Below are 12,979 nucleotides of genomic sequence, written 5' to 3'. Positions count from 1 at the left end.
TAAAATATAAATGAAGCTGATCCTCATCTTGTATACAGTTGTTTGACATAAGTGGAGTTCTGCTTGTGGTAAGAAGTGTATTGTACTAGTTTGAATGACTAAAATTTTAAAATAATTGTTTGAAAGCTAAAAGGTAAGTCATGAACAAATTGGAATTAGATTGAAAATGCTGCTCTGCTATTCCCATAGCCTCTATAAAACTACCTCTGCTCAAAATGGTGCTCTGTCATTTTGGCTATAATGGAGCGACTTTGTGAGAATCAGGACCAACTTTTCTTCTTATCTTAGGACTTGTAGAATGAGCTGTATGTTCAGCCTGTTCTTAATTATCCGCATTGAACTCATAGCTTCAAAATGTGCTAAGGCACTGAAGAACACTTTTCATATAAGACATCTAGAAGAAAGCATGCACTCTCCACAATATATCAGCTAAAGAAACTATATTCAGCTGCTTAATTAAAACCAGATAATATTATAACAACTGGCTTGTTTGCACTTACCTATATTTCTTTCACAAGCATTGTCCTTGCTTTTTAGATTACCAGAGACTGATGACTGTGGCAGAGACCATCACAGCACTGATGTTCCCATTCCAGTGGCAGCATGTATATGTTCCCATTCTTCCAGCCTCGCTTCTTCATTTCCTAGATGCCCCTGTCCCTTATTTGATGGGCTTGCACTCCAATGGACTGGATGACAGGTCTAAGCTGGAACTGCCTCAAGAGGTGAATGCTGTTTGGCTGGATTGATAAATATTTTTACTTTCATACTAAGAAGCGAGAGGCTAAGTGAATGAATAATAAAATGTAATAAGTCATTTGAAGTGGTAACTTGCCTTGGGAGGCTTTCCTGGTTCCTTTGGCATGTGATAAATTTTATTGGGCATGGATGACACAACTCAGTTACACACAGCTTGCTTTGGGAAGTGATAAAGCTTGTGGATGTGATAAAGCTAAACTTTTGAGTCTCTTGGTTGTCTTTAGTTCTGTAAAACTACTGTGAGGAAAAAATTATTTTCTTTGCATAGAAAAGCCAGCATTAATTTGTAGCTAATAGATGGTAACTGCGTGATAATAATTTGCATTGTGTAAGTACCTAGGAGCTGGGACAAGGAACTTGGTTCTGATTGCTCATCTGTCAATCTCTTGGAGAGGTGGGACTTCTGGGGCCCCTTGGCCAATTGGGGGGCGGGGGTGGGAGCGCTGCACTCTGCTGCAAAAACTCTTCTCCCTCTCTCCACTACTGAATTCGTGCCGTTTCCTGGTCCCTGGGGAAAATCCATCCTTAACCCCATTTGAATGTGAAATGGCAAAATACTGGAAAATGATCTGGTTAGGCTGATGCCCATAGATTCCTGACTGTCTTCATTGTTTTAGTTGCCTCTTAAAATTAGCAGGAATTTGGCAGACATACTTCTTACCGTCAAGCAGTCCTGAAAGAGTTTGACATAGAAAACTTTCTAAAAAGGCTTCCTGATATATAGGAATGGACATTATCTGTGAACTTCTAGTTTAGTCACTGTGCCAACTATTTGCTGTTTTTATTCAAATATCTGTATGTCAGTTAATGTTATTCTTTATTCTTTTTTTTTCCCCCTCAGCACTAAAAAGTAAGACTTCTTTCCCTGAAAACTGTCATTTTAAAACATGCCTGGTGGATTATTTTTTACTGCTGATAAACCTAAAGTCTACCTTGATTCATACTTTTGTTTATCTTTCTTTGTGTACCAGCATCCTTCATAACACAAGGAAGAACATGCACAGCTCTGAAAACAGTTAGTTATTTTAGTTTACTTTTGCTAGCAAATGCCACTCTTGTGGCATTAGTTCAATTAATATAGTTAATATTGATTTAAAAAAAAAAAAAGTTTCATAGGCTGCTTGCAGACAAAAAACCCCCCAAAACTCCAACCCCCACTCACCCACTTTACCGGAAGAAGCAGCACGTTACTTCAACCTGGCTCCTCAGTGTCTGTATAGATTGCACACTTAAAAGTGCCAAAAAGGCCCTCTGATCTAATAGCTGATTGTATTGGCCATTAGATGAAAGTACCCAAAAAGCTCCACTAAAGCACCTGATCTCTACAGATGGTGGGTGAGCCAGATCCAACTAACATGATGCCTCTTTTGGGCACATGCTGGGCTCAGTGCGGGACCACCTTGAGTTTAAAGTAAAGCACCATTGCTTTGATTTTTTTTTTTTTAAACGTCTGCAAGCAACCATAGTGGCCAGCTGGTGATCTGACACTTTTTTTTTTTTTTTTTTTTTTAATAACAGCAGCAGAACCCTGTTCTAAATCCACCAATCCATGTATCAGATGAATCATATAGTTTTGTAATGTTACATGTTGAAATGCTGTTTGCAGGCATGGGAAGTGGAGTTAATTTAAGTAAAATGGTAAAGCAATGTTCAGAATCAGTCTGTCATATTTTACCTTTGTTGATTTACCACACTGGTAATGCTAATAAGGTGATAATTAAATATGGTTTTTGTGTTCAAAAACATTTTTTAGAAATACAGAGAAGACCCAGTTTAGTCACAAAGTACTGCATGTTTTCTTGCCTCTTTCTATTCTTTAGTATTAAGAAAGTTTGTGGATATCTGAGACTTTTAAAATTTAGGGTTGTCTGAGAATGTAGCTGCCTGTAAGGATTGTATTTTAACTGCTGTGTCTGTGATCAGAATTCCCTTCTTTGCTAGAAGCTGATTTCTCTGTTTCCCCCAGCAGAAATGAAGGAAACCAATGGTATAAATATATTGAGGCTAAAAACCTGCATTTTTCTATTTTTTGGGGATTCTCACCTTGACATTCCATATCCCTAACTCTCCTTACTTTGTTCTCTAGCCTGCCTGAATGCTGTGAGATCTTTTGAACTGACCTAAGACGCTAGCAGGCTTCAAGTGGTTTTGTAGCCATAATGGGCCAGGAAATATGAGAGGCAAGGGTTATTTTTTGTGATGTCTTTTTATTGGACCAACTGTGTAGTTGGCGGAGACATTAGACAAGTTTTTAGGGACAAAGTACAATCTGAGATTTTTGTGTCCCAAATCTTGTTCAGCATTTCTCTCAATTATGCAGTTGGTCCAATAAAAGATACCACAAAAGAAACGCTTGCCTCTCGGAATATAGGAACTGAAGAAAAGTGGCTTGCAGAGCTCAGTGATGCGCATCTATTTTCCCTCCTGTTCATTACTGTTGGAAGCCATATAAAAATGCCTTGGTCATAGAATCATAGAAGTAGGGTCGGAAGGGACCTTGTAGACCTTCAAGTCCGACCCCCTGCCTGGGCAGGAGAGAAACTGGGCTTGAGTGACCCCAGCCATGTAGGCATCGAGCCGCTTCTTAAAGACCCCCAGGGTAGGAGCCAGCACCACTTCCCTTGGAAATCGGTTCCAGATCCTAGCCGCACTAACTGTGAAGTAGTTCCTACGGATGTCTAATCTAAACCTACTCGCCAACAACTTGTGGCCGTTATTTCTTGTTATCCCGGGGTGCACTGGGGGAAACAAGGTCTCCCCCATACCCTTCTGGTCCCCCCCCTAGTGAGTTTATAGATGGTCACAAGGTCCCCCCTCAGCCTTCTCTTGTGAAAGCTGAACAGGTTCAGGTCCTGTAGCCTCTCGTTGTAGGGTCTTCCCTGGTGTCCCCGGATCATGCGGGTGGCCCTCCTCTGGACCCTCTCAATGTTGTCCATATCCCTCTTGAAGTGGGGCGCCCAGAACTGGATGCAGTATTCCAGCTGTGGCTTGACCAGTGTCGCGTAGAGGGGGAGGATCACCTCCTTGGCCCTACTTGAGATGCACCTGTGGATGCACAATAGGGTCCGGTTAGCCCTGGCGACCGTGACCCCGCATTGTCATCCCATGTTCATCTTGGAGTCAGTGATGACTCCAAGATCCCTTTCTTTTAGTCCTTTTTGGTCCTTTTAGTACTTCATGCTGTTGATGTGCAACAGAGTGGGAATGAAGCTCATGCATTTGAATGAATTTAAGCATTTGTTAAGGAAAAGGTATAGAGCAGGGGTGGGCAAAATATGGCCCGTGGGCCGAATCCAGCCCACCAAGGGATTTTATCCAGCCTGCAGCAGGTTTTTTCTGACATTTTTTTGGGATGTAGTGGGCCTGGAGTAGCATGGTGGCTGGACTGTTTCCTGGCAGCCTTGGTGGCACAGCTCCTTCTGGCTGCTGCTGCTGCCAGTGTCACTGCTACTGCCAGCCTCAGTGTCCAGGCACTCTGGTTTGTCCGCCCCATACCCACTGCCAGAAGCTGTGGACAGAGTGGGTGGGGTCTGCATGGAGACCAGCCCAAAATCCCATTGAGTAGGGTGCACTCGGCTGGCTGGATGGGATGGAGCTGCAGATGGGCAGGAAGCAGCTTCTGGGAGCGGGACAGGCTGGTGGTGCCAGGGCTGGGACTGGGATTGCAGGGCAGTGACAGCATGGTGCCAGGGCTCAGGGCAGAGCCACAATCTGGTTCCTGCCCATGGAAATGGCACCCATTGCAGGGAGTGGTCTGTTTGGCAGGTTTTTGTCCAGGGCATGATTAGTGGCTATGTTAAAGGCTTCTAAAGAAACCAGTGAAAGAAAGGGGAGGAGCTGTACAGTAAAGAGCTCTTCTAGGAATTGAGAAGGAAAGAAAGAGAATGCAGCTGCTCCTAACATTACTGCTTATGTATGGTTTCTGTATCAGTAATGCACATCAGAGTGGTGGTTACATGAGCTGTTTTAAAACTCCCCACTCCAGCAAGCAATGAAATATAACTGTTTTTGATGACTCTTTTAATAACTGTTAAAGTAGCTTGTCTATTTAACTAAGTCACGATAATATTGCAGCAATTTATCTGGGACATTTCATGATATAGAATTTGTTTGTTTCATTTCTTTTTGTGAGGTGAAAGAGTTGGAGCATGTTGGGAAGTTAAAATGGCAGCAATTACCTAGAAATTAATTTAATGTGAAAATAAACATTTCCTGTTTAATCAGAGGGTCAGAATAAAACAGCGTTTTGCTGAGAAGCTAGTTTTGAATGAAGTGTTTCCCATGATCGTGGGCAAAAATCAGTACCAAAAGTATATCACTCTGCACGTTTGAAAATTAGGTGGTTTTGTCCTACATCACAATCTTTCCTTCTAACATATGTCTCTTCAGTATTCTTATTCCAACCTCTGCAAAGATTATTATACTTCATAAATTGTCAGCGGTGGTGATCCCTCACAGTCGAGGATGGTCACTCCCATGGGCCAAGTAAAGGACTGTAGATGAGTCTATTGATGGCTAAGAAGGCCGTTCCTAGAGCCGCAGACTTTCTGGCAGATGCCACAGGTACTAGTTAAAGGGAGTGTTGTTTCCTTTCTTTCCATTTTTGTCATTTTTCTGCCTCTAGGACGAGCCAGTTTTTATCAAAGTAAGATTATACCTTCTCTCACAAGGTGTCACTATGTAGCCCTGTCCCAAGCTAGTTTTTCCCAATTTGTGATGTCAGTGCCACACTTCTTAATGTTCACCTTGAGGGTGTCAAAGCATTTTCTCTGGCCCTCGCATGTACTTTATCCTTGGCTGAGTTGGGAGTATAGCAGTTGTTTTGGTCAGTATACATCAGGCATATATACACAATGCTCTGTCCACTGCAGCTGATGTTGAATGATCAACACTTCCATACTGATGGTATTGGCACGGGTGAGGACACTGGCACTTCTGCAGTGATCCTCCCACTTTATGCCAAGGATCTTCTGAAGGTAGTGCTGGTGAAGGTGTTCCAGCAGGTCCACCTCGGTATGTGCAGCAATAGCACAATCATCAGTGTACTGAAGTTCTACAGTCGAGGCCGGTGTAACTTTAGTTTCCACATGGAGATGGGAGAGACTGAAAAGGTTCCCATCCATTCTGTACTCAATGCTGATGCTATGTGGCAGATGGTCGTGGATGAGCAAGAAAGATGGAAAACTGAATTGGTGCGATTATGCAGCCCTGCTTGATACCAGTACAAATGGCAAAGGGCTCTGTAGTGGAACCACTGTATATGATGAAGGCAGTCATCTGGTCACGAAGGAGTCTTAGGATAGTGATAAATTGACCTGGGCAGCCAAACTTCAGTAAGAACTTTCATAGAGCCTCACGGTTAAGATTCAAAGGCTTTGGTCAAATGATAAAGGCCGTATGCAGTTCCTAGTGTTGATCTCAACATGTTTCCTGGATCTGCTGGGCTGCAGAAAGCATGTCCATGATGTTTCTTGATGGTCTGAAGCCATCAAGAAGGGATGGAAGGATTTCCTCGACAAAAGAGATCAGTCAGTTCAGTAGAATTTGAGCAAGGATCTTCCCGGCTGTGGAGAGGAGGGTGATACCTTGATATGTTTGACTGTGGAAACTATCTCCCTTTTTAGAAATGGAGACAACATTGTCATTCCTTAAGTCAGCAGGAACTTCTTCAGTGTTCCAGATTTTAAGAAACAGTATGTGGAACTTGTTGGGCATAGTTTCTCCACCAGCTTTGAAGATCTCAGCTGGTATGACATTGGGGCCAGATGCTTTGTTATTCTTCATCTGTCTTATCACCCGGTGAACTTCTTCTAAGGCTGGTGGACTGACAAGTGCTTCCCGTACTGGATGCTGCAGGATGGAGTCGATAGTTTCATCAGTCACTATCAATTCTCAGTTCAGGAGCTTTTGGTAGCACTCTTTTCAGTGGTTTTTGATGGACTCATTTTTGAGGCGTATACTGCCATCTTCAGATCTAAGTAGGGTGAGTCCGTAAGAGTTCGGTCCATAAATGCCTTGATTGCACTGAAGATACTCGTGACACGCGGAGCTTCAACAAGTTGTTGGATTTGTTTCACCTTTTTCCTACCATTTGTTTTTGCTTTCTGGAATCTTCCTCTGGGCTTCAGCTTTAAGCTGACGCTTTAAATCAGATCTTAATAGGCTCCTTGTTCTGTGTTTACTGTTCTGAAATAGGCCCTTGAAAAGCCTTTTGTTTTTCTGGATACCAGTACATTAGATCAGCCTCATCAAGAGAATCATTTTGAATGATAATGACAACTTTGTTTTGGTCATTGTATCTACTGGTAGGATGAATCCTTGAGGACACTGCCAATTCTGTCACTGACAAGGTTGTCATGGTCCATTTTAAATTGTCCCCAGGTCTCAGTTTCAAGGCAGCCACTTGGACAGTTAATTTTGTACTTACAAAAATCATTCTGCCTGCAACTCTCTGCTTCAAATTTTTGTTTGGCATAAAGAGCAGCAGAACTTTGAATGGGATATAAAAGGTTATGAATGCTTTAAGAGTAAACCAGCAGCACTCCTTGGTTTTTATGATAGTTTCTGGACAAGTCAACTGTTACAGGGCCAAGTTCAGTTGTCACTCAGACCAGTGCAGTGAGGCTTGTTAAAGAGCTTCTCTTGTGTTGAAAGAATATTCAGTCAGTATGAAAATACCTGAACTTAGGTGATTTGATTCTGCAGCACATTAAGTAAGTGTTTCAGTCTCATCGACTTTTGGGCATAAAGTTAAGCATGTACATTGATGTAGAAGTGAGACCTTAGTATCTCAGACACTTCTGTGCTTTTCAGTATTTTTCATACTGTAACCCAATATTAAAATGGAAAATATGTTTAGGATTTTCTTCCTTTATAACCAGAAAGAGGAATGGGTAGGCATAACAGTCTGAAGCTTTCTCTGACTCCCATGGTAGATCCTTTTGCAGATTGTTCTACCATATTTATTCAAATATAAAACTAGTTTCTGCACCACTACCCCACCCCCCAGCCAGCATGAGGAGAAAAGCCCCTTATCTTATGTTTGTATGCTAGGAAGCCTTACATACAAGGTCTAACATTAAACTGCTGCCAAAAGCAGCATGCACTCAGTAATGGAACCGACTAGATTATTACATGCAGCCAACACTGAGCATGACTATAAAATATATTGCTCATGCTGGGCAAAAAAAGCAGATTGAGACACTACAACAAGGGACAGGTTAGTGCAGCCCATCTGAAAGAGATGCATATGGGTGTGCTTACTTAAATGCAATCCCATGGGTGACCGGTGCCTCCTGAGTTGGACCTCAGCAGGAACTTCTTCAGTGTTCCAGATTTATACCAAAAGCTCCCCCCTCCCCCCCGCCCGGTGGCCAGTCAGTGACTGGAGGGGCGGGGAGGCGGTTTCTCTGTGGCTGGTCATACTGACCCACAAGTGCTGTGCCACTGGCACTTTTGGGATGGTGCAACATTTCTGGGTCAGTGTGATCAGCCATGGGGGGACTGCAGGGATCACTTCTCCTGGTGTCCCCATTCCCAGACTGGCACTCCTTGGGGTGGGGGGCACCAGCATTCTCACCTGTCCCCCTGCCCAATACCCAAGTAGGGAATGCTGATTGTGAAGAGGTACACCAGCACTCTCGGGGTGCATGTATACCCCCTACACATCGCCACTGTGCAGTCCCCCTCAGCATCAACTTTTTTGCAAGTCATGGTGAGCCACTACATTGCATAATATCTTGACTTCTTCACTCACTCCCACAACTGAGCTGTGCTCTTCTTTTCCATTTACAATTATTCCTGTATCTTCACCAGCCTTAAATGCCTGGCAAATATCACCAAACGAGGCCCCAAACAGCTCACACAGAATCCCTCTGTCAGCCCCTCTTTCAGCTAGACTGTTGCATATGGTTAGTGTGTCCTCACCCTCCAGGGTGTAGAGCTGGACCAGGTTGCTCTGTGCTTCATCTGCATATACATTTTTGGAGGATCCCAGGACTCATGACAAGAACACCTGGTTCCAGGCATGAGTAGGGAGATAATTAGTACATGGATCCTTTGTGATGGAGTATCTGATGTACACACAGATGCTGAGCAGTACTGAGCTGTGGGGTCACCATGGCTTGAACTGCTGTTGTCTCTGCTGATGGCCAGCCCACTGAACTACATAGTAAAATCAGGAGCCTTTGGGTTTGGACTAACGTCATTCATAGTTTTGTGCTCTTGATTAAGTAGGTGCAACATTGCTGCTTAAAAGCATGTTTGTGGAATACCTGTGCTAAAACTTGAAGTTTCAAATAAAGGTAAAACATGTCAATACTGGTGAACTTAAGTCTATGGGTACCTGCAGTAACCTCGTTATATGGAAATTACTAAAGGTATGTTCATTACAGGGCAGTGTTCTCAAAATTGCTTCTCATTTCCATGTGCTCAGGGAGAACAGGGTCTGACAGTAAGGAAGAGGGGAAGGGGGCTACCTGACCCCCCCAAATTTTTATTTTCTGCTGTAGCAGTGTGAGGGGACAAATTCAAGGCAAACCTCCAATAGTTAGTTTCTATACCTGGAAAATTATAACACACATTTTCCATATATTGAATCTAATTATTGGGGGGGTTTATCTTATAATTCAGGTAGTCTTATATTCAAGTATATACAACACATTACCACAAGTACCAGCGTTCAGAAATGTTAATGTTCAAAACAGAAGTAATTTTCTATTTTCAGAATATTGATGGGGTGGGGAGCTGGCTCATTGTTTAGTGAATAAGCTGTTTTACTTCATCTTTTGAGCATTCTTTTGGGAAACCCTGATTCTGGTTCATTTCCTCTTATATTTTTAAATGGAACTGAAAGGAAGGATATGCAGGAATGTAATGAGCCTGTAGTACAAAGGAGGTCTGAAAAAAGTCAGAAGGAACAGCGTAATTATTTAAAAAATCTATGAGTGGTGATATCCTGGCTCCATTGAAATCAGATGAGAATATTGCTATTGATTTTATAAGGCAGAGAAATATTTTATAATGGGAATCTATCAACAATGATTTACCTGGTCACATTGAGATAGATAGATAGCTTGCTCTCACTCTCAATTGTATGTATGTACGTATAAAATTTTGGTGAGACTTTAAACTTGAATCCCTATTTAGAACTATAAAAGTTTGATTACACAGACATTAAATTGTCACAGTCAAATTTATATAATGCTCTGCTTTTGATTCTCTTGTATGGGTCAGGAGAGGAAACTTTTAATTGTATGACCATGTATGTGTACTATTTTTTTTTTCCCTTTGCCATATCTTTCTGAAGCATGAGATACAGAGGTTGAAGCTTGACCAAATGAACCAACACTCCTGGATGGTCAAGGAAATATGTTCTTGTGGTATTTTTATTTTCCAAAAGTGACAAATGCAAACTTGTTATTGCTCTTCTAACAATGTTGTTAAAGGGGTAAATTTTTCCATTATTTAACTAACTCAGGCATTCTAATATTAGTTAATTAACTACTTTGTGTATGGTGAAGCAAAGATGATGATAATACTGTTGGAGGCTTCCGTTGTTCATAACATGCTCACATTGTGTTTCCATAAATAAAAGTCATCAGAGCATCTTCATAGAATGACAACTCCTGTATCTTAATTTTCTTAATTTTATACTTTTTAGTATATGCTTATTGAACATAACATTAAACAGAAAATGAAATCTCAGCTGAAGAAAAATGTATTGCATTCAAACCTTGTCTAACTATCTCAATTATACAGTTGGCTCAATAAAAGAAATCCTTGCCTTTGAACAAAAAAATCCAGTAACTTTGGACAAAAGCGTAGCTAGTTGGTCAGATTACTCTTCTCTGTTGTACTCTTAAAAAATGCAACACATATCTTGTCAGGGGGAAACTCACCACATGATCTAAAGATGGCTCGAGGCTTTCATAATCTTTCTCAGTTCTGGCATAGGATGACGACAGCTCTTTCTTTTCAATTTCTGCCTGTTTTCTTCCTGCAGCAAAACTTCTGTCTGGAATCTATAAAAGGCTTGCAAAGTAGAGAAATGTTGCATTTCCTTCTTTCTTTGGGGAATTTAGCACTGATGTCAAATGTGACCCTATTCAGGGAAGGATGCTGGAGCAGCTGTTTAAGCTGAAATGTTCTAGGTTTCATTGACTTGGGGACATTGATGTTATCCTGACTGGAAATTTTAATTGCTAAATACTATTTATATTACTGTAGTTCATAGGACCCTAGGAGCTACAGAATCCCTTTTGTGCTTAGCATTGTACAAACACACAAAGGTCTACAAAAATACATTCACCTCTTGGTTTATAGTTAGACAAATAATGCCCAATATTACTTTGTGAACAAAAAAGCAGAAGTACATAAGGAGCAAATAAAAATGGCTTAATTGTGGCTGTGTGATAAGCAGCCATCACAGAGGCTTGCAGTAGTGGAGCTTTCTTTGAGGCTCTGAGGGGAGACATTAACTTCTACCCAGACTTTTTAACCAAAGAAGAAAACATTAGTTCTATGAGCCCAGATATTCATTAGTGGTCTTCCCTCAAGCAGAACATTTCACATCTGGTTTAGTTTTTCCTGCACTGGCAAGAGGTTTTTATTTTCTGGATTATGGAGCAATACTGGTGGCCTCTTTCTGGTCAGGATGAACCTAGCTGCCTATTATAAACTTTGTTTGCCCATTTCTCCAAACACCTCAAATAAAACTTGCTTAAACCACTAAACTAAACCAATGGTAATGTCACGTACAGATTCCCATGCTAGGCTAAACTATTGTTGAAATTTTTAAAGCAAAATTGGATAAAAATTATTAAATACACTTTTTGTTTCTTTTGCATTCTTTAAAAAAAAGTCATTTCACTTTTGGAAATATTTTCTAATGTTTGGCTTGTTGCATCTCAAACAATTTGACGAATTAAATATTTTACAGTATTTGGTGGCTCTTAGCAGCAATGAGTACTGTGGATTAGTTTTGAGCAGGGATCCTGGTTTTCTATGATTAAAAAATTTCAAATTCTCTTTTTTTTTTTTTTTTTTCCAAAACCCCACAAATCCATGATTAAAATGAAAGGCCTCCCTGGCCCTGCTCCTGCTCCTCAGTAACCCCCCTCCCTGCCAGAGGGGGCTCCCAGCTGCCAGGGCTATGAAGCCAGGCACCTGGGTCTGCAGCCCCTGCCCCTGGTAGGAGGCAACAGAGTCTGGTTCCCCCCTGCTGCCTGTCCACTGTGGGCTTTGGGGGGAGGGGGAAGGGGACCCATGCCCCCCACACCTGTGTGCGGAGTGGGGGCTGCATGCTGCGGGCTTCTGCCTTGCTGCCCTCCCCCGGTACCTGTGCAACCCGGCGTATGTGACCCAGTGCTGCAAAGAGCAGCAGAGCTGCTCAGGAAGCTGCCCGCTGCTGTGAGTTCTGTGCTGCTCTGGCGAGGCATCCCCTGCCTGTGCGGCTGCAGCAGGGGTGGGGAACAGTGCAGGTTTACGCGCAGGGGATATGGGCAGCATAGAGCTTGCAGCGGCAGGCAGCTTCCTGTGTGGCTCTGCTGTTCCCTACCATGCCAGGTCATACATGCTGGGCTGCGGAGGCCCCAGGGGAGGGCAGCAGGGCAGGGAGCATGAGCCTGAAGTGGACAGTGCTCAGCCCCTGCCCCGCACACAAATCTGGGGGGCATGGGTTACCCCCTGCCCTCCTGGGAGTGTGTGCAGCTGCATGGAGCTGGCCCGGCTCTCCTCACCTTCACCCCCCCTAATTCCTCTGTTCCTTGGATGAGCCACCTGCAGCCTCATCCTGCTCTCTGCTGGGGCCCTGCAGCTGCGTATTGCAGGCAGAGCCTGGCTGAGCAGCATCCCCAGCCCTTCCCAACTCCCTATGAGGACCTCAAACACGCTCCCCCCCCACCCCTGCCCCTGCACACTTACCTGTGGGAGCTGCTCTTCAGGCTGCCTGGGGCCATGTGCATATACATGTAGGTAGCACCCCCTGTCTGACTGCCACCCTCCCAGCCCCCTGCAGGCTGGAACTCTGCCAGCCTGCAGAGGGCTCATTATAAAACTGCAAAGTCTGCGGGTTTCTCCAGTAAAATGAGAAATCCACATTTGTCTCTGGTAAAAAGTAAAATCTGTGGTTTGCTTAGTTTTTCTATGGGAAACAGAAAACCCGGATCCCTGGTTTTGAGGCATACTTACATTAGTGCTCTATGTTTCAGATGCTTGCGTT

The 12,979-nt window shown here is 43.0% G+C and overlaps 1 protein-coding gene across 3 annotated transcripts in view; it reads left to right on the top strand.

Moving 5' to 3' along the window:
* DENND5A (DENN domain containing 5A) overlaps positions 1-12,979 on the top strand; it is a 100,307-nt gene that overhangs the window by 41,992 nt on the left and 45,336 nt on the right. For all 3 annotated transcript variants that reach the window (XM_019476839.2, XM_014602341.3, XM_059722669.1), the window contains exon 5: positions 538-725. In XM_019476839.2, coding sequence (XP_019332384.1) covers positions 538-725 — 188 coding nt within the window. The remainder of the gene's footprint in view (positions 1-537; positions 726-12,979) is intronic.

This window comes from Alligator mississippiensis, chromosome 2 (genome assembly GCF_030867095.1).
Source record: "Alligator mississippiensis isolate rAllMis1 chromosome 2, rAllMis1, whole genome shotgun sequence".
Taxonomy (NCBI): domain Eukaryota; kingdom Metazoa; phylum Chordata; order Crocodylia; family Alligatoridae; genus Alligator; species Alligator mississippiensis.
This window is presented reverse-complemented; position numbering and strand designations above follow the sequence as displayed.